We start from the raw sequence: 27,693 nt of genomic DNA, 5'->3' as shown, positions 1-27,693 counted from the left end.
GACTCTGAGATGGGAGCCAAATTCCCACGAGAGAACCCTGAAGAGGCCTTTAGTTCTGCCCTAAGAGCCATTTCAAGGGAAATCTTTCAACCCACTTTATAATACTGGCGATTAATGTTTCATGCACACACAGACACGCACAGAGTCTACAAAGCATGAGAGATATATTAAAGCATGTTGTAAACTGCAGAGTTGTACATCTAGTATGTTTATTTATTTAAGCCTATAAACAGAAATACCAAGACAATCAGGATAGGTGCTATCTCCACATTGAGGAAACTGGCTGGCAGGGGGGTTATGGAAATAGTCCAAGGTCTCACTGGGCAGAAATCTAGGTCATCTCACTGTTCTATCACACCATGCAGTTCAGTAACAAATTTACTGGGTCCCAAGTGCTGTGGTGGCACAGAGGTGGGGGGTCCGTTAGAAAGAACCGGGCAGAGCCCTGGGAGGAGCTAACATCCTGGAAGGGGAGGGACCCCAAATGGCCCCAATACTCAGCCCTGTGTGATCACCTGTCTCACCACCCTGTCTCCTCACGCCAGCCATTGCTTTCCTAGTCTCATGCCTTCCCTCAGCTTCAGCCACTGCATGGATTGATTACAGATCAGTCAGCCTGTGGCTCTCCAAAAGCTATATCCCCAGTCCCAGGGCTCCCCTGAACTCCAGAGCTGTAGACCCAAGTGCCTCCTGCACACTTTTGACATGGGGGCCTCCCAGCATCATTCACTGGGTAAGTTCAAGATCCCCAAGATCCCCACCCTCCCCAGTACCAGTTCAGCATCCTGCATTCCCCGTCTCAGATGATGGCACTCCTCATCCAACCACCTAGGTGTCATTCTTGCTGTCTATCTCCCCCACCCACATGGCCATTTGATGGCCAAGTTCTGTCCCATTCCCTCCAAAACATCTCTCAAATCCAGCCCTTCCCCTCCTCCTCCTGTCTTGTCCTCCATCAGGCCCTAATCTCTGCAATAATAACCTCCTGACAGTCTACCTGTCTCCAGTCTTATCTCTCGCGAATCTATCCTCTGCGGTCACAGGTCCTTCCCCGCTTCAAACCCTTCAAACCCTCCTCTAGTGGTTCCTCCCTGTCTGCAGGGGTGAAGTCCAAGTTCCTTCATGAGGCTCCTCCCTATGATAGGACCTTTCCACCTTTACAGTCTCCTGGCTGGCCACTCCTTGCCCCAAACTTTTTACTGCACAAATGCTGGCCTGCCTTCACTGCCACTGCCACCACCAGCATCATCAGCGTGAGACCCGTCGGTCGGGGTGCCCTCTTGAAATTCTTCCATCATAAAAAATTATTTATTTATTTATTTATTCGTTCATTTAAAGGTTTTATTTATTATTTATTCATGAGAGACAGAGAGAGAGAGGCAGAGGGAGAAGCAGGCTCCCTGCAGGGAGCCTGATGCAGGAAGGAGCCCAGGACCCCAGGTTCACTCCCTGAGCCAAAGGCAGATGCTCAGCCACAGAGCCACCAGGGTGCTCCTGCAGCTCTTTTATTTTATTAATTCATTTATTTTTTAAAAGATTTTATTTATTTATTCATGAGAGATAGAGAGAGAGAGAGGCAGAGACACAGGCAGAGGGAGAAGCAGGCTCCATGCAGGGAGCCCGACGTGGGACTCGACGTGGGACTCGATCCTGGGACTCCAGGATCAGGCCCTGGGCCGAAGGCGGCGCTAAACTGCTGAGCCACCAGGGCTGCCCCAGCTCTTCTTTTGAAGACTCGATGTAGGTGTTATCTTGGGGATGCCTCCCCTTCCCCGCCCTAATCTACCCAACAGGTAGCAGGTACTCAACACATGTCCATCAGAGAAACTCAGCGGGAAGGCAAAATGTGACAAGTGCCACCCACAAACGACGACGGACGTAAAGCCAGGCAAGGCGGGAAGGAGGCATTTCTAACGGCCTCCGGGTGTCCAGGGTCAGCGCTAGGACCCTCTCGGCGAGCCAGGTAATCCTAGCACCGGAGGCTCGGTGGCCACCTAGCCGCAAGCGGCGGGTGTCAGCTCTCGGGCGCCCCCTGCCGCGAGCTCGCCGCCCCTGCAGCCTTTTCTCGGCGCCCCGCCCCTCTCCAGCCCTGAGCCCGCCTCGCGTCTCCCATTGGCTGACTCCCGTCCTCCCGCCTCTCCGGGCTCAGCCATTCGGAGCCCCGAGGTGGGTGGGGCTTGTGGCCAGGGGAGGAGCGCGCGTCCCGATTGGCTCGGAGGAAGGTGGCTACGTGGCCGGAGGAGGCGCGTTCGGGCCTAGACAGAGGCTCCGCTAGCCCCGCGCGCGATTGGTTGTAGGTGGGGCTGGCGTGGGTCGCCAGCCGGAAGCGGAAGTGGAGGAAGATGCAGGTGTGGGGCCTGGAGCTGGGGGCTGTGGGGGGCTGCTCCGGGGACCCGGGCTGAATTCGGCCCGTCAGTTCCTGGCCCGCGTCGCCGGCCTCTCTCCCGGGCGCGCCCCCCACCCCGGGCCCGTCATTCTGGCCCCGCAGGGCGGCGGTTGGGCCCCTGAACCGAGCGCGCAGGGGGCACGCCCCCTCGGCGCGCTCACGCCCCGTTCCCCGGCGTGTTTCCCTCCAGGACCATCAGCACGTGCCCATCGACATCCAGACCAGCAAGCTGCTCGGTAGGAGGGGACGCCCCGCGCAACCGGCTGCCAGGGGGAGGCCCTGCCCTTTGCTGCCTGTCGCCAACAGCTGGGAGCCCCGATGCCCCAAGGCCCCTGCTGAGGCGCTGACCACTCGCGGTGATCTGCTCCCAGCCGCGTCTGCCTGCCGCGCTCGGAGGAGCGGGAAGGAACCGTACATAGTCTGTACTTGAACCTTCGGCTTCCACCGTATAGCATCATGACACGTGCGGTCAATCATCAGGCCCAGATTAGTGGCTTACTGTAAAGACGGTCAGCTACTAAGCGGCAGATAGGAAGTTAGAGTTCGAGTCTGTCGGACTCCAATGTCTATGCTTTTTGTATAGAAAAAACTTCCCTCCTTTTAAAATAAATTATTTATTCATGAGAGACACAGAGAGCCGTGGAGACACAGGCAGAGGGAGAAGCAGGCTCCCGGTAGGGAGCCGGATGTGGGACTCGATCCCAGGACCCCAGGATCATGTCCTGAGCTGAAGACAGATGCTCAACCACTGAGCCACCCAGGCACACCGCCCCCCCCCTTTTTTTTTAAAGAGAAAAGCTTCCATCTTCCCCTGATTTTAGGAGGAAGAGGGACATAGACCCAATTGGGAACAAAGACCTTTTAGTGGCCAGGCCACCTTCCTGCTGTCTATATCTGATCTAAATACCTCCTCAGTTCAGAGCCAGGGAAGGACCTCCTCATATATGACCCTTCTAGGCAAGTGCACTACTCCTGGATTGTAAAATGCTAATTGCATTAATGGATTTGATGTCAGTTTTGTCATTAAGGTGACATCTGACTAGGACAGCCTGGGTGGCTCCGCGGTTTAGCGCCGCCTTCAGCCCAGGGCCTGATCCTGGAGTCCGGGGATCGAGTCCCACATCGGGATCCCTGCATGGAGCCTACTTCTCCCTCTGCCTGTGTCTCTCTGCCTCTCTGTCTCTCATGAATAAATAAAATCCTTAAAAAAAAAATGACATCTGACCACCTCATCCCCTTCTAGTTTTATTGTATCTACAGAGTTTTTCTTTTTGAAGGTTTCAGAGGAATACAGCAGAGGGGATATAGCTGAAAACTAGTGTGAGAGCACAGTGTTTGATCAGTTGGCAGGTATGTTAACAAGGGCAGGGGTCTCAGTTCACTACTGTGGACTATTTAGTGAGTTCTATGCAGTGGCCACGTAATAGAGCTTTTTTTTTTAATTTTTAAAAAGATTTATTTATTCATGAGAGACACACACAGAGAGAGAGAGAGAGAGGCAGAGACACAGGCAGAGGGAGAAGTAAGCTCCATGCAGCAAGCCCGACTTCGGACTCAATCCCAGGATTCCAGGATCATGCCCTGAGCCAAAGGCAGGCACTAAACCGCTGAGCCACCCAGGCTGCCCTGGAGCTTCTTTTTTTAAATATATTTTTATTTATTTATGTATTCAAGAGAGAGAGAGGCAGTCTCCTTGTGGGAAGCCCGATGCAGGCAATCCCAGGACCCCAGGATCAGGCCCTGAGCCAAAGGCAGAAGCTCAACCACTGAGCCACCCAGTGTCCCCATAACGGAGAAAAATTCAGATTTGTCCCAGTTCTTCAGCATTTGTGCACTCTTGGTGCATGAACTTGTCATTGGCTGTGAAAAGGACCAGGAAAACAACAACCATTCGTTGAGTCTTTGCTCTACCAGGTGCTGTTTTAGGCACTTGACATTGCAAAAATGAGCATATTTTACTTGGATTTATTGAGTCCTTATCATACGCCAGGCACAGTACTCCATTCTCTCTTGTGTTCAATATCTTATCTCCATTTTATATGTGGGGAAACTTGACGCACAGAATGGTTGAGAGACTTAAAGTTGATAATTAGGGGCGCCTCGGTGGCTCAGTCAGTTAAGGGTCTTGATTTCGGCTCAGGTCATGGTCTCTGGGTGGTGGGATTAAGCCCCATGTTGGGCTCTGTGCTCAGTGGGGAGTCTGCCTAAGGTTCTCTCTCCTTCTACCTCCCCCCCCCATGCTCACATGCTCTCTCTTTCTCTCTCTCAAATAAATCAATCTTAAAAAAAGGGGGTGGGGGTAATAATTAGAAACCAGGACCATCTGACCACAAAACCTAGCTCTTAGCTGTCTCCTACTGAGGAAACATGCATGGCTCTCATCCACCCACACCCTCTCCTAAAAACAGATCTGGGCCCAGAGTCCAGGAGGTCAGTCACGTTGGTGTTCTTGTGGTGCCAGGCAGTTCTTCACTGTTGAGAGTACCAGTGTTACCTAGTCCTTAGGGCGCTGCAGGTATTAGGGGCTTTACAGTTGTTCATTCATCCGGTACTTGGCATAATCATCTTGTATTTTCCATTGTCATGGTTAATCCCAGCCCTGAGGAAGTGGAAGTTGAAAGCATCCTCTGTCAGTAAGAAAGATATAATTACCCATGGAAGCAAAAATATTATGGAGAATTTAGAGTGGTCAAAAGTGGCACTTTGATGTCAGGACCAATTTAAAGTTTTTCTTTATCCCTGTGTGGAGGCAGTTGCTCTATAAAAGTCATACAATGGGGCGCCTGGGTGGCTCATATCTGTCTTCGGCTCGGGTCATGATCCTGGGGTCACGCTGTGGTGGGGTCTGTTTAACCCCAAGGGTGCCTTTGAGCCTCTCTCTTTTTTTTTAAATTTTATTTATTCATTCGTGAGACCAAGAAAGAGGCAGAGACACAGGTAGAGGGAGAAGTAGGCTCCCTGCCGGGAGCCTGATGCTGGACTCAATCCCAGGACCTCGGGATCACATCCTGAGCTGAAGGCAGACTCTCAACCACTGAGCCACCCAGGCGTTCCAGAGCCTCTCTTTATTCCCATGATGCTTGCACCTTAACCAATATACATATAACTTTTAGCCAGTGTCTTAGCATATTTCACCTGAATTAGTGGTGGGCTTCTGGCTGTGTCAGTGGGAATGCTGTGATGTGGGTGCTTCTCACACAGACTGGCTGGTGGACAGAAGGCACTGCAGTCTGAAATGGCAGAGTCTGGTGTTGACCATCCGAGAGAAGATCAATGCTGCCATCCAGGACATGCCAGAGAGCGAGGAGATCGCCCAGCTGCTCTCTGGATCCTGTGAGTGCTTCTGGGCTACATTACCAGAGCCCCTCTTTCCTGGAGCACTGGATATCAGCTGAGCTGCCCCCTTGTTGTTTAACTGTAGGGCTGACCCCTAGAGAGAGATTTATTTTTGGGGTACAGATGCCAGTTTCTTCCAACACAGAATGCTGAGGGGGAGAGCTATACATGCTAAAGTTCTCAGCATATTCATCAGTTAGCCATGTGCCCAGAGTAGGTGGGGAAGATACTATAATTCCCAAAGTCTTTGTTTTTCCTTGCTTTTTAGACATTCACTACTTCCACTGCCTAAGGATTGTGGACCTTCTCAAAGGCACTGAAGCCTCCACAAAAAATATTTTTGGCCGGTACTCTTCACAGCGAATGAAGGCAAGTGTGGGCAAAGCTGCAGGGTCAGAGTCTCTGGTCTCGCTAAGGGTCCAGTGGAGATGCCTATGTAGACTGTTTCCTGAGCTTTCTCTTTGCCCCCAAAGTTTATTCCAAAGTAGATCCTATGCCTGGGTTTACATTTTCAGTCCTACTGCTTTGGGGAGCGCTTGTTGATGCCACATTCTTAAAAGGAAGTGTGTGGGGGTGTCCAGCCAGTGTTATGAAGAGGTCTGTGTCTGATGTGATATGAGGGCTAGGGGAGTGTCCCCCCTGGGGCTTGAGCTGGTATGTGGCTGCTGAGCGCCATTCCAGCTCACTTCCTATTTCTATCCTCACCCAGGACTGGCAGGAGATTGTAGCCCTGTATGAGAAGGACAACACCTACCTAGGTAAAGTGGCCTAGCCTGGGAAGCCTGGTGTCCATGGGGCGGCCCACTCCCAAGAGTTCTGAGACTCTAGGCTTCTAGGAGGCACAGTCCTTTTGGGGGAAGAAGCTGGGGTATAGATGTTTACCAGGTGGGCAAAGAAGTTCCCCAAAGAGTATTGGGAGGAGGAGGAAGACCAGGCAGGTAGTAGGTATTGGCCAGGCCGGGCCTGGCAGGTATGTGTAGGTCCTCATTACTGACCTCTTGGTGACTGACCCACCTCCTCTGCACCCCTAGTCTCCACTGGGAAGAAGAGGGGCCACATTGGGTGCCTGAGAGCATAATTACAGGGCTTATGGTACTTTGGGGTATATTTCCTCAAAGTCTTAATAATAATAGCTCATACTTACCAAGCACCTACTAAATGCAAGGAATTATACTCATGTTTTATGTGGATTCTCTCTCTTAATCCTCATGGTAAATATGATTGTCCCTATGTTACAGAACAGGATTGGATTAGCGAGTTTGAATGACTGTGTGAGGTTCCACGGCTGGGAGGGGGGAGCTGGGAGGCCAAGCCACGCTCTCTGCTGCCACGGGGTGTATTTGCACGTGTCCCAGGGGCATGTTTGCCTCGGGGTGTGGGCATCTGGGGTAAATTTCCTGGGCCCCTTTCAGTGGAACTCTCCAGCCTCCTGGTTCGGAATGTCAACTATGAGATCCCCTCACTGAAGAAGCAGATCGCCAAGTGCCAGCAGCTGCAGCAAGAATATAGTCGCAAGGAGGAGGAGGGCCAGGCGGGGGCTGCCGAGATGCGGGAGCAGTTCTACCACTCGTGCAAGCAGTATGGCATCACGGTGAGCTGGAGGGCACCTGGCGCCTCTGTTGGCCTGAACCCAGCCCCTTCGCTTTTGGGAGAGGCTCCCTTCTCGGCCAGTTGTGCCCTTCTGAGCCAGTGTCTCACCCATCTGCAATCTTTGGGTGTTCTTTTTAGCTTGCTGCACTGTGCTTCCCACTGCTCCTGTCTTAGCCCTCTTCTCCCATCCTCTCTAGGGAGACAACGTCCGAAGAGAACTGCTGGCCCTGGTGAAAGACCTGCCGAGTCAGCTGGCTGAGATTGGGGCAGGGGCTCAGGCCCTGGGTGAAGCCATCGATCTGTACCAGGCCTGTGTGGGGTTTGTGTGTGAAAGGTAAAGGACCTTAGTTTCTCTCCAGCGCGGGGGGGCACAAGTGACCTATTTTCCTCGGCTGTTCTGTCTCCTCTACTTGTGCTTTTCCCACCTCACGTTTGAGTTTTGGTTTAAACACGTGAGCCTGTGGGAGCTCCCCCATCTGGCCTGGGGGCGCAGGCCGGAGCCCCGCGTGGGCTTCACATGTGCGCAGCAGGAGCGTCAGGCGGTGCTCTGTTTCAGTCCTACAGAGCAGGTGCTGCCAATGCTGCGGTTCGTGCAGAGGCGGGGGAACTCCACAGTGTACGAATGGAGAATGGGGACAGAGCCCTCTGTGGTGGAGCGGCCCCACCTCGAGGAGCTGCCTGAGCAGGTGGAAGAAGATGTGGTAAGACAAACCTGGCGAGAGCCATGTCCTCATGCCCCACAGCTCCACCTCTACGTGAGTGCAGAGTCCCAGAAGGAAGAAAGTAGGATTTGGGTGCGAGAGACCCTAGCTGGAAGGCCCTCCCTTATTTTTCCAGGCTTCTTGAGGCCAGAGCAGAGATGAGTGTTGTAGAGGCTCAGCAAGCTGGTTGACCTTGAACTAGGAATCCTGTCCTGTGAACTCTCTGAAGATGTGCTGTCCTTCAGGGAGCCCCCAAGCCATTGCCCTTCAACAGTGTGCTGGCGCCCCCTAGAGGGGCAGCTGAGACCTCTGGGGAGGCACACCCCTTTCTTTTCACCCACTTTCTCTAAGCTAACACTTTTTTCCCCTGCTAGATTGACTGGGGCGACTTTGGAGTAGAAGTGGCTGCCGAAGGGACCGATTCTGGCATCTCTGCTCAGGCTGCTGGAATTGACTGGGGCATCTCCCTGGAATCAGACTCAAAGGTTAGGAAGCCCTCTTAGCCCATCTCTCTGAGGACTTGCTGTGTGATCTCTGCTTTGGTGTCGAGAGAAGTGTTGTCTGTCTTTAAAGATGTTACCTGAAGTGGGCAGCCCTGGTGGCTTAGCGGTTTAGTGCCGCCTTCAGCCCAGGGTGTGATCCTGGAGACCCGGGATCAAGAAGTCCCACGTCGGGTTCCGTGAAGGAAGCCTGCTTCTCCCTCTGCCCCCGCCCCCCCTGCCCCTCCCCCGCCTCTCAAGTTAAAAAAAAAAAATCTTAAAAAACAAAAAGATGTTGCCCATAGACCTCAGGCGAGGTATAGTCCAAGGGGGGAGCATTTGACCCCTTTTCTCCTGGTATGTGAGGGTCTTGGCAGGTGGTAACTCTAAGCAGGGATGAGGGTAGCAACATATGTGGCTGCAAGTCCTTCATACAGTTGAAATGTGCAGGCATATTGAGCTTATCAAGGGTTTGGTTTATTCTGGCTCCCTTTGCTGGGGAAGATTCTTGCAACCTTGCTGAGGTTCTTTGCTTTCCACCCAGGAAGCTGGAGGTGATGGGATTGACTGGGGAGACGACGCCGCTTTGCAGATCACAGTGCTGGAAGCCGGAACCCAGGGTAAGTGCCCTCCTCCCTGTAGCTTTGGCAGGAGTGGATGCTCAAAGGTCCCTGTGTCTCTGGAAACAAAAAAATGCACTGCCAAGATTGGGCTGCTCACACATCTAACTGTTTTCTCAAAATCATGATGATGATGTAAGAGTAGAGTAACGGAAGTTCTAAAAAAAGTCTTTTAAAGATTTTATTTATTTATTCATGAGAGACAGAGAGAGAGAGAGAAAGAGACAGTAGTCAGAAGGAGAAGCAGGCTCCCCCATGGGGAGCCTGATGCGGGACTCGATCCCAGGACATTGGGATCACAGTCTGAGCCAAAGGCCAACACCCAGCCACTGAGCCACAAGGTACCCCAAGTTCTCAAAATCAAGTCTAGAAGCTCTTAACTTTTGGAAAGCGAATGTGGGTCACCTTTCTGATGGGAGGTTCCAGAAGGGCGGTGGGCTTGGAGGTCTGACCTTGACCCTCCTGCCCAATAGCTGAGAGGATGTAGTGGCCATCTGAGCCACTAGAGGGCGGTGCAGGATGAAACTTCGTGGCAGACAATGCTGAGGGGCCCTTTCCAGGCCCTAAAGCCAGCTCTGTGGTCCTCCTCCCAGACTGGCAGTTGGAAGTAGTGTCTGATTCAAGTTAAGACAATGGGAAAAGGTAACCCTTCCCCCCACCCTGGGGTGAGACATCAAGTAGCTTCTGCAATGAGTTTTTGTCCATATTAGCCCACCAGAACTTCTCAAAGTTGAGGGTCTTTTTCTCTGGTCTCCAGTGACTTTATCATTTGTCTGACTCTCTTCCTGGCAGCTCCAGAAGGTGTTGCTAGGGGCCCAGACGCCCTGACACTTCTCGAATACCCCGAGACCCGGAATCAGTTCATCGATGAGCTCATGGAGGTACCTTCATCCTCTGTGGATGGACCCTTCCCACTTGTGTTCATCTCCATCTGTTCCCCTCCCAGTGACCTGCTGGCTGGTGAGGGCCTCATCTGCGTTCATAGTCCTCACCTGTTCCCTTTTCTTTTTGCTAAGAGAGGCTCCTCTTAGACTCCAGGGCAAAGGAGGACAAAAGGATGGAGTTTCTCTGGTTAGAATAAGAGTGATAAGATATGTGGCTGGTTCCCAGATTCTTCCCAGCCCTCTCTTAGTCCAGGCTTCTCAAATATGGATTCCTGTTCCCTGAATCTCATTCCTCTCACAGAGAGAAAATACCTTCACTGGGACAGAGAGAACCCATCAAATCTCTGTGTTTATAGTTATCTGAGCCACATGTTGGGAAGAAGGAGAGGTGTCCAGGGCTGGGGGTGGTGGGGAGTGAGATAGCAGGAGGGGCGGGAGATTAGCGGTGGAGGCTGCTTCAGGCTCTCACGTCATAGTTGGTAAGTTTCTAGCAATTAAAGTGTTCAGAAGAAATAATCCCTCCTCACCAGGAGTCTAGCCCTCACATCTCATTCTTGCATTCTGAGCAGTCTGAGGGCTTAGCCTCTGAATTCTCTTCTTGGTGTCAACCAGATCCTCTTCTGCCCTCAGCTCGAGATCTTCTTGTCCCAGAGAGCCGTGGAGATGAGTGAGGAGGCAGACATTTTGTCTGTGAGCCAGTTCCAACTAGCTCCAGCCATCCTGCAGGGCCAGACTAAGGAGAAGATGGTTACCATGGTGTCGACACTGCAGGACCTGATTGGCCGGCTCACCAGTCTTCGAATGCAACACCTGTTTATGATCCTGGCCTCCCCAAGGTCTGGCTTTCCTGTTGACACTGGGCTCTTCCGGAGCGTGATGTGGGGTGCCGCCATCTTGAGCAGTCCTGACTCTTTGCGTTCCCCTTCTCCATGACTCCTCAGAGCTCTTCTCTGCCTCCCATGGCAGCTCTGTCACAGCTGGGATCCAGGGTTCTCTTGGGGCAGGATGGGGTGGTTTGACATATGCAGGCAGGCTCTGCTTCCCAAGTAGGACAGGAGAAGTGGGAGCCATAAACCTTGCAGGGAGGGAATGAAGCGGGTGGAGGCCAAGTTGCTGGGCAGGGATTTGGTTGCCTTTGCCTTTCCCAGCAGATGAATGGGGATACTCAGGCTACTCAGCTGCCTCAGACGCTTAACCCGAGTGCCCCGCACAGGTATGTGGATCGAGTGACGGGGTTTCTCCAGCAAAAGCTGAAGCAGTCCCAGCTGCTGGCTTTGAAGAAAGAGCTGATGGTGCAGAAGCAGCAGGAAGCGCTTCAGGAGCAGGCAGCCCTGGAGCCCAAGCTAGATCTACTGCTAGAGAAGACCAAGGAGCTTCAGAAGCTGGTAAGACAGGAAAGGCAAACCTGCCCAGGGGGAAGACCCCCAGATTATACAGAACGAGGCACCTTTGCCTCTCTGCTTCTACTCACTTGGTATCACTGTCTTTCAGATCGAAGCTGACATTTCCAAGAGGTACGGTGGGCGCCCCGTGAACCTGATGGGAACTTCTCTGTGACAGCCTCCACAGGTCCACCTGCCCGTCTTCCCAGCCTTCTGGCAGGAGGGGAAGACAGCCTGGGCTGAAGTGGCAGGGCTCTTCCTAGCCAGAGACCAGGGGATTGGAGGATGGAAAGCCACGTGAAGGAGCCATCTCCTCGATGGTGACCTTTGACACTTGGTATACTCTCTGGCAAGAAGCTATCTTGATTGGCCCTGTGACCCTCAGTCTGAGACCACAGTTTCTGGGGCTTCTCATCATCTAGTTGGACTTAATAAAAAAGGAAGAGGCTCTTGCTTCACTACTGACAGTTTGTGCTTCTCTGGCCCTTGAATCAAAGCTTTGCACCTGTTTGCCTGGGCTCTTGATCCAGTGGGCTCCCAAGGCCACCGGCTGTTCCTACAGAGCCCCAAGGGGGGGAGGGGCTTCCCCCCCTTTGCTTGTGACAGGCAGGGCCCCAGATTAGTATCTACAAGTGGTTCCACAGGGGGCTCTTGGGGATCTCCATTGGCTGGGCCCCTTTTTCTGTCCGTGGCCAGGCTAGACTGCCCTGCTCAGGCCAGAAGCCCAAGGGTAGTAGTCAAGTGGCAGCCTTGTTGGAGCCAAGCAAAGCTGTATTTTCCTTTTAATCACAGTTTACCTCCAGGCAGAGGGAAGATGTGGTTTGGGAGGAAGGGTCTGATAAACAAGGTGGAGACAGGAGTTGTCACCTTTGCTAGCTAGCTGCCTGTTCACTTCCTCCCCATAACTGCCAGCACCGTGATTGGGTAGAGGCCACCCCAGGATAGCACCCCTCTCCCCAGCCACCTACCCATCCCCATTTCCCAGGAAGGGTAGGGGTTGGGGGTGGCCGGCAATTCGATTTTAATTTCATAGCAGAGCAGTTGATTCATGGCTCTTTGTCGCTGGCGTTGACTCCCGTAATGACTTTCCATCAAAATGAAAAGTGGAGTGACACCACTCATTATTCCTGCTGCTTGTTATCTCAGTTCTGGGGAGGGCCGCCCCCTCCCTGCTGCCTTTCAGCCGTCCTGGACAGTGAGTGATGGCCCCTATTAATCACCGACCCCGCGGACTCCGGCGGACACACGCTATCCAAAGGAGAGAGAGATAAGGCAGCATGAACTGCTCAGAGCCGCTCCTATCAATTAATGTCAGCCCATCGCTTCCCCCCAATCTTTGCCTGTTCACCTCCTTTTGGAGGTATCGGGGGCTGAAATTACTCTAGGAATTGGAAAAGGAAAAACAACCCGTGCGGAATGTTGAGAATGTCCTTAGAATCGAAGGATGTAACAGGGACCGGGTGGGCTGTACCCTGCCCTCCGTCGTTGTGGACATGTACGGCCTAGGGAGCTGAATCTCTTAGGCCCTTTCCCTCTAAGAGGGTGGCTGCTACCTCCTGCCCCACCTGTTCGGCTGCTGGCTCCACCGGCCTTCTGGCCTGCCTCTTGCGGCAGCCATCCGCTCACCAAGGCATTGCTACCCTCGCCTGGTCAGTGTCTCTCGTCCAATCACCAGCTGCTACATGGATGGATGCTGTCGCTTCCAGGCACCTAGCTGCAGGGAGAAGCCCTGTGAACCATGTGACCACGGTGGACCAGTTTCAGGCCTTAAAATTTCCTGCTCCTGCCCTGTCGGAGGAGCACCTTGCCTGCCTGCCTGCTCTGCTCTGCCTGGGGTTGATGGCAGGGAGTCATACAGGCTGAGGTGTGGCCATCTTCACAGGAGGGGAAGTGGGTTTAGATAAGGTTCTCTCAGCAGATTTGGGGCACCTTGTTAAGTGGTGTGGTTAGGGGACTGTTCTCTCTCACAGGGATCAGACCTCGTCCACTGCTTAGCTGGTAAAATGAAGGCCTACTCTACTCTGATGTCAATTGGGTTTGTTTTGTTTTGTTTTTTAAAGATTATATTTATTCATCTGAAAAAGAGAATGCATGAGCAGGGCGGGGTCGGGGGAGAAGCAAACAGGGAGCCCCGACACGGGGCTCGATCCCAGGACCCCAAGATCATGACATGAGCTGAAGGTACGTGCCCAACCGACTGAGCCACCCAGGCACCCCAATGTCAATTGTCTCTTAAAAGTCTCTAAGCCTATAACATTAGTCTTGTCCAGAACCTTTAGCTCCTAGCCTTTTGGCCTGGGCTTCACTTCCTGGAACCCACTTTCCCGGCCACACTGAGACATTGGAGATCCCACCCGGCTCCTTTACCCCATGGGAGAACAGCACTGTGTCTTGCAGATCTGCTCCCAGATTCCCCTTAGCATTGCTCTGATTGCAGTTGGGTCCCCACTTGCTTTTCTCTGAATTGCCTGACAATTCATTGTGAGGATTAAACGAGTTAACACACACAGAGTTCTCAGAATGCTGTCTGGCACAGAGAAAGCACTCCTGGACAAATGTGAGCTCTTAGTTTTGGTTTGTGAAACAGTGGTTAGGGACTCTTCATCCCGGTCTAACTTGCCTTCCAGGAAGGGAATGGTGGGAGGTTCTTTGTGGAGCTTGAAGACCAAGTTCTGAGCAGTCAGATTTCTGGGGCTTCGAGAAAATATTCTGGGAGAGGAGGAGGAGGCGGGCCAAGATTTATCCTTAGTTTGGTGTGAATCGTATTGCCAAGTGCACATCCTACTTTCACGTTCACTTTTTTTTTTTTAAGATTTTATTTATTTATTCATGAAAGATACACACACACACACACACAGAGGCAGAGACACAGGCAGAGGGAGAAGCAGACTCCAGGCAGGGAGCCTGACATGGGACCCAATCCCGGGTCCCTAGGATCACGCCCTGGGCCGAAGGTGGTGCTAAACCGCTGAGCCACCTGCCCTCATGTTCACTTTTATGCCACCTTTTTCCAGGGAAGATTTCAGTCTCTCACCACTCAGCTCACTTGTCACCTTCCTTCAGACAATGGGGCAGAGTCAGTTTTCCTAGATCCTCTCTCCCTGCTAAATCCAGCTGCCCAAGCCCCATTACCGTCTCTCTGCTCACGTGAAGCCTTTCTTCCCACGTCTTCTCCAAGTGCTGCTCTGTCAGAGTCCACAGAAGTAGGATTCCTTTGCACCGCAGCTTGTGATGGCGGCCACGACCAGGAGCTAAGCGGAGTGCTGACAGCTGTTCATCTGGCTTCTGGCTGCCCACTAAGGGCTTGCCGAGGAGATCGGGTCCTACCCATCTAAAACTAGCTCCCCATGGCCAGTGTGGGCAGGGATTCTCTCTGTCGTGCAGAAGGGAAATCTCACTGAGAGAATGGCCTAGAGCCAAGGACCAAAGCAAAGCACCCCCACCATGGCGGGGAGGGGGGGGCTGCAGTCCTGCTTGTTCCCTCACATGTACCTCCCTGCTCCCCTTTCTGTCTCTCTCCTTAATTCCCAGATGTTGCTTCAGTCTCCCCCCTAGAAACACAGGTCCTGTGGCTCTTCCCTGACTCCTCATCTGCATCTGCTTGTCTTGTCACTAATTTTTATTTCATTTAATTGCCACCCATTCTCTCCACATTCCTGTACATGCACATACGAAACCTGATAATTGTAGTAGGTTAGGAAGGAAACAGGCAAAGCATCATGATGATTAGCACATTCTCTAGATCTGGACCGCCTGGGTCAAATCCTGGCTCTCTTCTTGCCACCATGTGATCTTGGGCAAGTCTCTGGACCTCTCTGGGCCTTCTTTCCTTCCCGTATAAAATGATACTACTGGCCTCAGAGTAGGGAGCCATGGCAAGAGTGTACAGTGCCTAGATGGCCACTGGCCCAGTAAGACTCCATAGTAAGCTGTTGTGAGAGGGGATGGACCCGAAAGAACCTGGACTTAAAGTCAGAAACTTGTGTTTGGGTATCGGCTCTGTGTGTCCCAGGTATCCCTAAATATCCTGAACCAAACCCATTGCTTTCTCCATTCCACTCTTCATCCCTATCTGATATTTCCTATAGGTCAAGCAGCAGGCTCCCGGCCCAGCTTTCTCACCCTCATCATTCCCCTGCTTAGACACTCTGACGCCCCCTTAGCTCCCTAAGCTCCTAGAGTAGCAGGCCAGCCTTGGTAATTGGATCTCTATCTCCTTTCCAGCCTCAGCATCCACCCATGACACCAAACCCACATGTGTCCTCAAGCCCCAACCAACTTCCTGGCCCCCTCCTAGCCTTCCTGCCCCACCTCAGACAAGGCCCAAATACATCTCTGTGGACATTTCCAGGCCTCGACAGGATGAGCCCCTCTTCCTCAGCAGCATCCCGAAGCCATGTGGAGATGCCCTTCACCTGTCTGTCACGGCGTCACAGTGCAATCCTGGCACCTGTGCTCCACCCTGAGCTGCCTGAGGATAGGAACCGGCTCTCACTCACTTTTGTGTGCCCTTTGGAATCTCAAAATTAACTTCTCCAAACTTCAGTTGTCTTAATGATCTCTAAAGTGACTTTGACCTCTAAAATATTACTGTCGTGGGGCCCATGAGTTAGCAAAATTGAAGAATCCCGCAAACACGGGAAGTTGGGAAGGAAATTGGGTTTAACTAGGCTTTTACGATGGACCGGTGGTCAACCTGAAATCCTTTCTACATGCTTTCCAGTGGGAGCACCTGCCCTGTACGTGTCCCGGGCTCCCTCCGTCCTCTCTCCCTGTTTAGTGGAGGACTCTCCTGGAGAGCAGAGGAGTAGGGCTGTTGTCCTATCCTTTGGGAGACACCGTTGCTTCTGCTCTGAAGCTGAGGTCAGTCCCCACGATGGAGTGCCGCTCCGATGCTGGGCTCCGAGCAGACTGCTCTGCGTGCTGTGGGATCAGGCCCCAGGTTGCCGTCCCGCCTGGAGGATCCCGCAGCCCATCGGGGGGGTCAGGGCTGCTCTGGGGCCACGGAGGCCGGGTGCCAGCTGACCGCAGACCCACGCCTGTCCTCCAGGTGCCCTTCCTCTGCGCTGATGAGCCCGGCCTCCCTGGGTAAATTGGCCCTGAGTAAACTCTTACTTATCCTGCCTGCCACCCTCCCCTCATTCCCCAGGCTTCAAAGAAAACCGGTTTGAATATTTAAACTTCTCCTGTGTGTCTAATAAAAAGTTCTGCACTATTTAACGGCCCAGCTATCCATTACTGTCGGGAGCTGCCCTCTCCTCCCAGCCTGCCCCTCCCTCCCTCTCGCCCAAACCACGTGCAGCAAAGCCATTTGTCACAGCGCTCCCGCCGCGGGCTGCGCTTGGCTGTGTCTGAAAGGACAAGCCGCCCCACAGGGGAAGGTGGGAATGAATAAAGGGGCTATGCAAATTGCTGCTTAATCTGCAGAGAAACACCCAGGCTTTGGGGAGACGCTCATTACTTCTTTTAACTGTGATTAACGGGCAAATTAAACCCAAGCCCTTAACTCTCTCCTGGCAGAGGACTCGAACGCAGAGCCGGGGACTGGCAAGGCTGGAGGGAGGCTCTGCTCTGTAGCTGCAGCCCTCGGGACTGGGACAGTGGAGCAGGAATGCTGCCCCTTAACATTCGGCACAGTGGGCATTTGTCGGTGGGGCCGGAAGGACGAAGCCCTGATGAGGGGGAGCAGATGATATGTGAGGAAGGAGGACTTTGTGGTCCCTCTGGAGTTTTTTTTCAGCCACTCCAGAAAGAACAGGTGGTGACACTGAGATTTGCTGTCCTTTCCCCGCCACCACCAAAAAAAAAAGGGGGGGGCGGCGAGAGAATCCCTTAGGCCTCACCTGTCAGGATATACTGTTAGGACCAAAGAGGCTTTAGCCACAAACCTAGTCCCAGAAAAGCATGTAAAAGGAACCTCCAGATGTTCAACTCCAAAACTGACCTTGAGGCTGATTAGCCCTAGAGAATGGGGGAAGAGGTAAAGAAGCAGGAGGTGGGGGCAGAGCATTTTCATGGGAATAGAAACTTGGGAATAGTCGGACAACAGGTTATACAGGTTATAGGCATACACTGTGGGACACCCACATTAGAAGGCATCAGAGATCGACAGTATCTGTTTTTTTTTTTTTAAGATATTATTTATTTATTCATGAGAGACACACAGAGAGGCAGACACACAGGCAGAGGGAGAAGCAGGCTCCCTGGCAGGGAGCTTGATGCAGGACTTGACCCCAGGATCCTGGAATCACACCCTGAACCAAAGGCAGACACTCAACCACTGAACCACCTAGGTGCCCCCAAAGTATCTGTTTCTTACTCTGTGTGTGGTTAAGATAATGTGGGGATCCCTGGGTGGCTCAGGGGTTTAGCTCCTGCCTGTGGCCCAGGGAGTGATCCTGGAGTCCCGGGATCGAGTCCCACATCGGGCTCTCTGCGTTGGGCCTGCTGCTCCCTCTGCCTGTGTCTCTGCCTCTCTCTCTCTCTCTCTCTGTCATGAATAAATAAATTATTAAAAAAAAAAAAGATAATGTGACCCAGCTCATAACACACAGTTGACCACTTTAACCCTTTCTGAGCATACAATTCATCGGCACTAAATACTTCCACATTGTTGTGCAATCATCCCTACCACCTATCCCATCTGTTTTTACAGGTGATTGAGTCTTCTGTAAGACCTATAATCACCTCTAACAACCAGCAACAAGTGAAGCGGAACTCTGAAGATAGGGAAGTAGTGCTCAAAATTGAAAAATATTGGAGAACCCCAGCTGGAACTCTGGGGCAGTTGAAGCAGAGGCCTTGATGCTCCAGAGGCAGGGTGGGTTGGAAATCCTGTAGGGACTCCCCGTTAAATGCAGGTCCCCTAAGCCCAAGTGATTAGAAGGTGAAAGATGACATACAATGGTGACAGACTGTCTGTCAACTTGACGGGGCCGAGGAGAGACGCGGCCCCGTATTTTATTTTGTCGGAGAGTGGATCAGCGGGTCTGTCATAGAAACCAGGCCTGACAGCTCGCTCAGCGACTCGGCTCCTTTTCCTTACCTCCTGCAGCCCAGCTCCACCATCTATTAAAACATCCCGGGCTGTCAGGGATATTAAAAGGCTCTGTCACTCCTTCTTAAAACAGTCATAAATACAATCTGGACATGAGCATTTGGGCAGGAGCCCTGGTGCTGAATGGGAAGAGACAACAGCAGGTATGCCTGCCTTCCCTGACAGCTGAGGCTTTGGCACCGTTCAAACAGGGAGCCTTGGACTAATCTCCCTTTTCTCTCCCACACAAGAAGCAAGGCCCTCTTCAACACTCGCCAGGGCCCCAGCATTTTGAAACAACTGCTCTTGAGCGTAGGATGTGGCCTTCATTAGCATGACCGCAAGCCTCCGCTTATCTCTGGGGCCTGGTGTGCTTAAACCGCACCTGTTCGAAGTGCCTGCCCTAGCAGCCTGCCCCCTGGGCCTCCCCAGGCGGGGTGGTGGTGGGAGGAACAACAGGGTAGCAAGGGAGCCCTAAATTCTACCTCCTTCCTCCGTGGTAGAGTTTGCCTCCCACCCGTCTCTTACCTTTCCTGTCCTATGAAACCTTGGGGCTGACCCACCTTGGTAAGAAGAGCTATGCTGGAAGGCCAGAAGCAGCCCTGAGGCCTTCCTGGTGGCCTTCCCAGAATGTAGGCTGGAACTTGTAACCTTGCTAATTGGAGGAGCCCAGTCAGCCCTGAACCCTTGAGTCTCCCCAGACTATGGGGGCTAGCCCCAAAACGAGGCGGCCTCTTCCTCTCTATATATTTGATAAGAACACATGACTGGACCCTTCCCCTCAAGAGGATCCTGTTTGATGGTGGGGGTTTTTCTAGCTTGCGGCAGAGCCATACACACCAGGACCAGGCACATTCCCTTGGCAAATTCTGACTCTGGCCTCTGTCTGCTGGGCTGGGTAGTTTGCTGAAACACGCCGAAGGCCTTGTCTGTGACCTCCTCTGTTGGCATCAAGGTGGCGCCCAGGACCTTGGCATCTTGAGATGTCCTGTCTCCCAGACAGCGTGCAATGGCCAGAATTGCTTCCCATCCAGTTCTTCCACTTAGCTTTGAGTAGCTTTTGAACTATGGACTGTTCTTTCCAACAGAATTACCTTCTTGACAGCTTTCTCCAAATATCTCAAGTCAAGAAGTGTCAGATTGTTATCTCCACCCGCCACCCCACTATTTATTAAAAGCCTGCCTTATTTCGTGGTACAGCCCCAGAGAGCAGAACTAATAGGCCTGTGTGTGGACGTAAGAGGAAGACAGGTTTCTACCTAGTATAAGGAAGCCCTTTCTGACAACTAGAGGTCCCCAGAGGGCCCAGGTGAGAAAGTCACCATCACTGAGGACCTCGGGCTGACACTGGATCAGTATCTGGGGGGGCCGCTGCCGAGGTTGGGAGACTGGGTCCGTGATTCTGAGATTCAATGGTTTGGGGCACTTGGTATATCCAGAAGCAGGACAAGGCCTAGCAGCTGTTCCCCAGCTGCCTTCCATGTGGCCATCTTGCAGTTTATTCCCAGATGGTCAGACCCCTCACCCTCCGAGGTCACAGGGCCAGCTGCAGGGGAGTGGGCCAGCCCTTCTTCGCTCTGGGAGCCCTCGGGCAGGACGCAGAGAGGAGGAGAGAGGGAAGCCGAGAGCCCCTCTGGGTGAGAAAGGCGCAGAGCTCTCCTCTCCCCCTCTTGCTCTGGCTGGCTTCCACTGCCACCCCCTCCTGCCCACTCCCCCCACCCTTCACCTGCCCTGCATTTTCCCTCCCTCCTTTGCTCCCTCAACCGCCCCCTCCCATCACCATGGCGATAAAAGGGGAGGTGGGGTGGGCTGTGCCCCGTATTTTGAGTCGCTCCACAATAGCCCCTTTCTCTGGAGACACAGGGGCTGCCTGTGGAACTAATCTCCCTCTGCCCATCAGCTCACAAAAGACCAGGGAAGCCCCTCCCTCCGCCCGGCCGCCCTCCGTGACCCCGGCCCGCTTCCGGGTGCGCTTCCAGCCCTCCGGGGCCTGCAGCTGGGCCTCTCTCACGGGATCCTGCACACAGGCAGGGTCACCCCGGCTGACCTCCCCCAGGGACAGAGGTCAAGCCCCTTCTCGGGTCTCTGATGCGATTGGAAGGTTGCTGCAGCAGGGGGAGGGGGGAGGGGGAGGGGACTTTCTCTTTTAATGTAAAATTGAAAGACTCCCTGTGCCTTCCTGTCTGTGCGAGTCTCCCCGCTGGGTCGCCTGGCCTCGGACCCCCTTGGAAATTGGGGCGTCTTAGAAATGGGTTAAATTGGCAGTGGGGCTCACTCAAACCTGATCCCAGAGTATTAGAACCACAAAAAATCCTGGCGTGGGAAGTGGGCGAAGCTGTTGTAGGGCAGCAGGGCAGGCAGTCAGCCCTGGTTTTGAGACTCCAGTAACTTGCTTGCTGTGGTCGGCTTCTAGACACCTCCGGGCCTTGCTATGCTCATCTGCAGAGTGGGAATGGTAATAGCACCCAACTCACGGGTGGGGAACATAGCAAGTGAGATCATGCACGCAACGTGTTTCTTCGCATAGCGCCTGGCTCCTGGAAAGTACTCAGGATAGCATAGCTGTGACCATTTTAGCAGGAGGGAATTCGCAGGCATCAGGAATCAGCTCCTTAGCTCAGGCCAGGGCATCCCTATCTCAGAGTTAAAGACAAGGAAGGCACCACCCCCAGTGAAGAATATTCAAGGCAGGGTAGCTGGTGGGAACCCAGACTGGAAAGTCAGAATGGCTGGGACTCAATCCCAGCTTCACCACCTACCGGCTATGACACCTCCCTTTCCTCCCACCTACAATGGGAACGATGATAGTATCCACTGCAAAGGTTCTTATGAAGATCTCGTATGTTAACACGTGAAGTGCTCAGAAGGGAACCTGGCTTGTTGTCCACATGACATAAACAGTTGTGATTATTATCGATGTCATGGTGGTTGGGGCTCTGTGGGCCTGGTTTCCACAACAGGGCATATTTCAAATATTCAAAGGCTTTGTTCCTACAAGCCCCCTCTCTTCCATGTCATGCAACACATTCTGATTTCTGGCAAGGAATAATATATGATCACTCTTACTTGGTTGGCTGATGAAAAACCACACATTTTGTCCATATAGACAGCAGCTCTAAACAAGGGACACAGCTAACCCAGAAGGGAGTAATTGCCCTCTTCTAAAACAGGGCCAAGTGAAAGATAGGAGTTCAGAAAGGTCGAGGGAGGTCTGGCAGGAGCTGCCAACAGCTCTCCTAACCTGCCCAACTTATTACTGGAATCATTTCAAGAGATAATTTAATGTTCTCCCTCTGTGGCCCTATGTGCTCCTGAAGGGAAAAATAAATAAACAAACCCAAGCACCCCAAACAACACATGCTTTATGAAGACATCACTTACTAGTTTTGTTTAAAGATATTATCTATTTATTCATGAGAGACACAGAGAGAGGGGCAGAGACACAGGCAGAGGGAGAAGCAGGCTCCGTGCAGGGAGCCCGATGCGGGACTTGATCCCGAGGCTCCAGGGTCACGCCCTGGACCAAAGGCAGACACTCAACCGCTGAGCCACCCAGGTGTCCCCACTTACTAGTTTTTAATGGTACAGTTATTAATATTACTGTCCCAGCACCTCCCCTACATCTATCTGATCACTGGTGAGTTATGAACTTTGAATTCTGATTGCTGTTCCCATTACTGAAAACATCTCTGCCCGGTCCTGACAGGAAGAGAGAACCAGCCTTTCACATTCGGGGGGAACTCAGAGACTGGAGCCCCGGCAGCTACCCCAGCTCTGGGGAGCAAGGCTAACAGATGAGGCAGGAGAGTGAGAAAGAACCAGTGAAGGTGGGGCAGGGGGTTGCCCGTCAGGTGTGTTGGTGGAGAAAGAGCTAGATCATGCCTCTAATTCCATAACCCAGCCCAACCTCTTACCTTCCAGGAGCTCATTTTTTCCTCCTACGAAATAGAAATTTTTTTTAATTAATTAATTTATTTTTTTAATGATAGTCACACACACAGAGAGAGAGAGGCAGAGACACAGGCAGAGGGAGAAGCAGGCTCCATGTACCGGGAGCCCGACGTGGGATTCGATCTCGGGTCTCCAGGATCACGCCCTGGGCCAAAGGCAGGCGCCAAACTGCTGTGCCACCCAGGGATCCCCGAAATAGAAATTTTTAAAAATTCTTTTCCCCTCTGCCATTTTTAAGTATTTATGATGTGCCAGGCATTGTGCTAAATGCTTTTCTCATTTAACAAAGTCTCCTAAGCAATGTATATGATACTACTAGTTTAATTTCCACTTAATAGATAAGGAATCTCAGGCCAGAAATTTAGAAGCTTGCCCAAGGTCACACAGCTGGTAGGCAGGGATGTTGTCTGACTCCAGGGTCCAAGCCCACAGCTGTTAGGCTACACTGCCTTCCAGGGGCAGTAACACCTGTCCTCCTACCTGGCAGGGTGGGGGCAGTCAGATGTGCCCACAGGAGTGCAGGGGCTCTGTCAACCACCCAGGGCGCTCACACACATGGTGCATAAAAGGCTTTCCCAGCAGAAGGCAAAAGAAGAGGTTGGGCTGGGGTGAACTGAGATCAGAGCTGCCAAAGACAGCAACCTCCCCAAGGGGACTGGATTTAGCGATGAACATGGCCACATCATAGCAATACTCACTTTGGAAGAATGCATTATAGTTGATTTCATTTGACATTTGTGGACAGACAATGAAAGGGAGAACATTCTTATGTTCTGGGTCTTTCCACTCCCACCAAAGGTTTGTTTTTTTGTTTTTTTGTTTTTTTGTTTTTGGTCTTGCTGGGTCATCCTCAGAGGCTCTTTGGTCCAGTTGGGTAGATCAGATACTGCTTTTTCCTGCTACCCAGGACCCTGGCACCACACTGGGCTGATGCCCTTGGGGAGGGGAGACCTTCTAAAGACAAGCTCAGCCATAGTAGGGAGTGGTAGAGTTGGCAAGAGGGCACAGAGGTGGGCAGGAGTTGTGGATGGTGGGGACAGGCCCCCCCATGTCTTTTCTGGCCTGGCCCAGGTTTGCTGGGCACAAGGGGCAGCCTCAGGCCCAGGCCGGCTGCTTGGTATTCTGCTCAGGCCCCTGTGTCCTGCCTCCCGGCTCCCTGCCGGTGGGGCCTCCTCCCTTAGCCCAGCCTGGGCCATGCATTATCCTCGCAAGATTGAGGACCTAATGGAGGTGATCAGCACCCGGGGGAACCACTCCAACCAGGCAGGGAGGGAGGGCAGGGTAGTGCTAGTTGCCTCCTTTACCTATCCTGAGATCAGGGTGCACTTTGAGAGGGGGTCCTTGGGACCAAAGAGGTGACTCCCTGCAACCCCTCTGGGAGGCCTCTGGATGACTTCGTAAGGTTCTCTCTCTTCCTCTCCATAGGATACCCTCAATATCTGGGGCCCCCATGGACAGACCCCAGCCACTATCTGCTCTCACAAGGACTTCCTGCTGGCTTCAGAGAAGACATGCTCCCACCTCCACCCCACCCCCTCGCCTGACTGCCAGCTGGCCAGCGGTAGAGCCAGCCCTCCACTGCCATTGTTCCTGGCTCTCCTCCCACGGTGGGAGGTGGGGGGCTGAGCCTGGTCCCCCAGGTCAGGAGCACAGGGCAGCCCCTCCCCTTTCCAGGCTTCAAAGGCCCAGAGGGACTAACCCTTGCCACTGTGGGGCCTTCTCTCTGGAGCAGTGAGAGGGGCAGCTGCCCCCAAAGCAGCATTCAGCAGCTTCCTGGGAGTGAGCAGAGCAGGCTGGAGGTGATCATAAGCATGTAGGAGGTCAAACGAGGGGAGGTCCTGAGGCAGAAAGCCTGGGAAAAGCCTGGGGCTAGATGGGAAGCAGCAAAGGTGATGCAATAGTGCAACAATGCTGCTCCTCCCAGGAGCACCTAGCCCCTGCTCCTCCCAGGAGCTCCTAGCTTTTACTGCATGCACACAGCAGACCTGTGTCCACGCATCGTGTAATTGCAGCCTCCTGGGAGCCAGTGCTTCTGGAGTTCTATTACACAGAGGGAGAAAATCAGGCTCAGAGAGGTTAAGTAAGTTCCCTGGGCTCACACAGGGAGGATCTGAACAGGATCTGGACCCACACTGTTTGACTCTAGACCCTTACTCCTAACCACAGTGCCAGGCCACAGTTAACAGGCAGCTGGAAGGGAAAACAAAAGGAGTGACTGACGGGCACACACTGCGAAACACTCACCTGGCTTCCTACACATCAGCAAGATATGTGTTTCTTGCCAAAGAGCATCCGGGGATCCCAGAGGTAATTGTTTTCCCTGAGCCCACATACATAGTGGCTTTTTATATACTATATACTTTATACTTTATACTCTAGGGATTTTTTTTCTCTTCTCTTTTCAGCCTGTGCGCCACCCCCTCCCCACCCCCCGGAGCTTCTTCTCTCCTCTTCTTCCCAGGCTAACATCCTACCATCTGCTCCCAAGATGACTGATATTGCCCACCTTACTTCCCTGGGGATGGATGGGTCCAGGACTCATCCCTCCCCCAGGTGCTATAATTTGAGGCGCTGCCCAGCTGGAATGGACCCGGGGCCTCCCCAGGCTGCCCTCCTGCCACTGTGAGTTGGCTGGCCTCTGCCCTCTGCCCTCTTCTGCCATTAACCCTGTCACCTGCCGGACATCAGCCCCCGGGCCCAGTCTGTCATCCGTGGCCAAAGATGGATGGGGGGCGGCTGGGAAGCATAAGTGGCGACCCCTTAATGAGATCTGGCGGGGGAGGGCTGGGCTCTCTCAGGCAGCAGCAGGGCCAGGTTGGCAATAACGGCCCTTGTTGAGCATGACCCATTTTGCTTCTGTGGAGGGGCAGACAGTAGAGTGAGGAGCTGTGGGACAGGCTCGGGGACCACCTCCCTCCATCCTCCCTCCCCTTTACTGACAAACCAGACTGGAGCAGGGAGAGATGGGCAGAGGCGAGGGGAAAAAAGATGACCCCCACCACCACCTTTCATTCCTTCTCCTTGGCACTGTGACCCCAGCTCCTTGGGAAGAAACACAGACACAAAGAATCACTAGGAAGGAGGGGACCACTGCCTGGCCAGGGGCAGCCTCAAGGCAGTCCCGGGAGACTTCGCATCTCCTCTCCATGTGCAGAGAAATCGGGGGAGGGGGTTGTGGGGTGTGGTCTATAGAGTGGGGAGCATCTTCAGAAGAGCAAGGGAAGGGTCTGTTTGAAGGAGGAAAAAGAGTGGGATGCAGGAGTGAGGGGAAAACGTTATTGGATGGTCACCTACACGTTCTGTCTTGGTGATCCGTGGACTTTTAAAAGGAAGAGATGCTGGAAAGCATCAATTCTAACCTTTCATTGTCCAGATGGAGAAACTGATGCCTGGGGAGGGGAAGAGGCCTACCCAATTAGTGGCAGAGCCAGAGCCAGGATCCAGGGTCCTAGAAGATCAAGCTCATTTACTTGGCTCTTCTTGCTTCTTATCCAGGAAGAAAATTTAACAACTGCTGAAATCATTGTTCTTGGACTCCATCGGAAAGGGCTCTTCTTCCCCACCTCCTTCCTGCCTCCCTCCACAAGGGAGAGTGCATTTGCCCCAGGGCTTCCACCAGGTCTGGGAGACAGACTAGGGGAGGGCAGGAGAGGGGGCTCATGAGATCCTAGCTATAGGGCTAAGACTGAGGAACCATCACTCTCCTGACCATGTGAATGAGGTTGGTTGAAAACAGGGCTCTTTGAGTTTGAGTTTGAAGTTTTATGATTTGTTTTTTCTTCTTCTTCCATGAAGAGTAAGGATAAGCACCAAGTGGGTGCCCAGCAAAGGTTGGGTGCAAGACCCTTTGATGCTTTATTTGGACATTACCCACTGCCAGTCCATCCCCAGAGCCATGGCCTTGGCTCTCTCCCAGTGATGATTTCTGGTTTCCCTTCTCCCCCAGCTGCCTGGGGCAGGCTGAGGAGGATTCATAGTGTGGTGTCTAGAGGTTGGAGGGTCAGAAGGATTCTGGTCCTGGTTAGCTATGTGACCCTCAGCCATCCTTTTAAACCTCAGTTTAAAGGGGCCTCAGTTTAAAGGGGCCTCAGTGGGCCTCAGTTACCTTATATTTAAGTTTGTTTGTTTAAGAGAGAGAATGTGCTTGCAGAGGCAGAGGAAGAGGGAGAGACTCCACGCTGGGCCCCCAGAGGCTCAACATGGGGCTTGATCCCACAGCCCTGAGATCCTGACCCGAGCCAAAATCAAGAGTCAGCAGCTCAACCGACTGAGCCACCCAGGTGGCTCACAGTTGCCTTATATTTATCTATTTATTTGTTTGTTTTATTAAAAATATACACTTTTAAAGGATTTTATTTATTTATTTATGGTAGTCATACACACACACACAGAGAGAGAGAGAGAGAGGCAGAGACACAGGCAGAGGGAGAAGCAGACTCCATGCATCGGGAGCCCGATGTGGGACTTGATCCCGGGTCTCCAGGATCACACCCTGGGCCAAAAGCAGGTGCTAAACTGCTGTGCCACCCAGGGATCCCAAAAATATACATTTTTTTTTAATTTGAGAGAAAGAGAAAGAGAATAAGCAGGGGGGAGAGGGAGAAGCAGGTTCCCCATGGAGAATGGAGCCCAATATGGGGCTCAATCCCTCCCAGGATCCTGGGATCATAACCTGAGCCGAAGGCAGATGCTTCCCCATCTGAGCCACCCAGGTGCCCCAATTGCCTTATATTTAAAAGCAGTGCTCAACAATGGTCTTCACACTTCTTTTATCTAAAGTAAACTTTATGCCCAACATGGGGCTCAAACACATGACACCAAGATCAAGAGTTGCATGTTCTACTGACTGAGCCAGCCAGGCACCCTTCTTCATACTTTTTTTAAGCATCTGACTTTTGGTTTCAGCTCAGGTCATGATCTCATGGGTTGTGAGATCCAACCCCGTGTGGGGCTCTGCGCTCAGTGGAGAATCTGCTTAAGACTCTCTCTCCCTTAAAAAAAAAAAAAAAAAAAAAAAGACTCTCTCTCCTTGGGGATCCCTGGGTGGCTCAGCCCTTTAGCGCTTCCTTCAGCCCAGGGCGTGATCCTGGAGACCCGGGATTGAGTCCCGCATCAGGCTCCCTGCGTGGAGCCTGCTTCTCCCTCTGCCTGTGTCTCTGCCTTTCTCTCTCTCTCTCTCTCTCTCTCTCATTCTCTCTCTCTGCATCTCTCATGAATAAAATAAATAAATAAAAAATAAGACTCCCTCTCTCTGTCCCTCCCCCACCCCCTCTCTCAAATAAATAAATCCTTTTTTTTCTTTTTTTAAAATTTATTTATGATAGCCAC

General features: G+C 52.6%; 1 protein-coding gene and 1 long non-coding RNA gene across 2 annotated transcripts; both read left to right on the top strand.

The window, feature by feature from the left end:
• The first annotated feature begins 2,228 nt into the window (after positions 1 to 2,228).
• CDK5RAP3 (CDK5 regulatory subunit associated protein 3) lies at positions 2,229 to 11,845 on the top strand. Its single transcript, XM_077852952.1, has 14 exons — positions 2,229 to 2,348; positions 2,577 to 2,622; positions 5,588 to 5,719; positions 5,991 to 6,091; positions 6,432 to 6,480; positions 7,135 to 7,313; positions 7,510 to 7,646; positions 7,869 to 8,013; positions 8,388 to 8,498; positions 9,037 to 9,112; positions 9,905 to 9,993; positions 10,627 to 10,832; positions 11,210 to 11,381; positions 11,488 to 11,845. The coding sequence occupies exons 1-14, from the start codon at positions 2,343 to 2,345 to the stop codon at positions 11,551 to 11,553; spliced, it is 1,515 nt and encodes a 504-aa protein (XP_077709078.1). The 5' UTR covers positions 2,229 to 2,342; the 3' UTR covers positions 11,554 to 11,845.
• A 12,453-nt stretch (positions 11,846 to 24,298) lies between these two features.
• On the top strand, positions 24,299 to 26,712 carry LOC144285329 (uncharacterized). The gene is made up of 4 exons (XR_013353633.1): positions 24,299 to 24,445; positions 24,532 to 24,672; positions 24,771 to 24,987; positions 25,861 to 26,712. It is a non-coding gene; the product is annotated as an uncharacterized LOC144285329 (long non-coding RNA).
• Positions 26,713 to 27,693: the final 981 nt, after the last annotated feature.

The sequence above is a fragment of the Canis aureus genome, chromosome 16 (assembly GCF_053574225.1).
Source record: "Canis aureus isolate CA01 chromosome 16, VMU_Caureus_v.1.0, whole genome shotgun sequence".
Taxonomy (NCBI): domain Eukaryota; kingdom Metazoa; phylum Chordata; class Mammalia; order Carnivora; family Canidae; genus Canis; species Canis aureus.
This window is presented reverse-complemented; position numbering and strand designations above follow the sequence as displayed.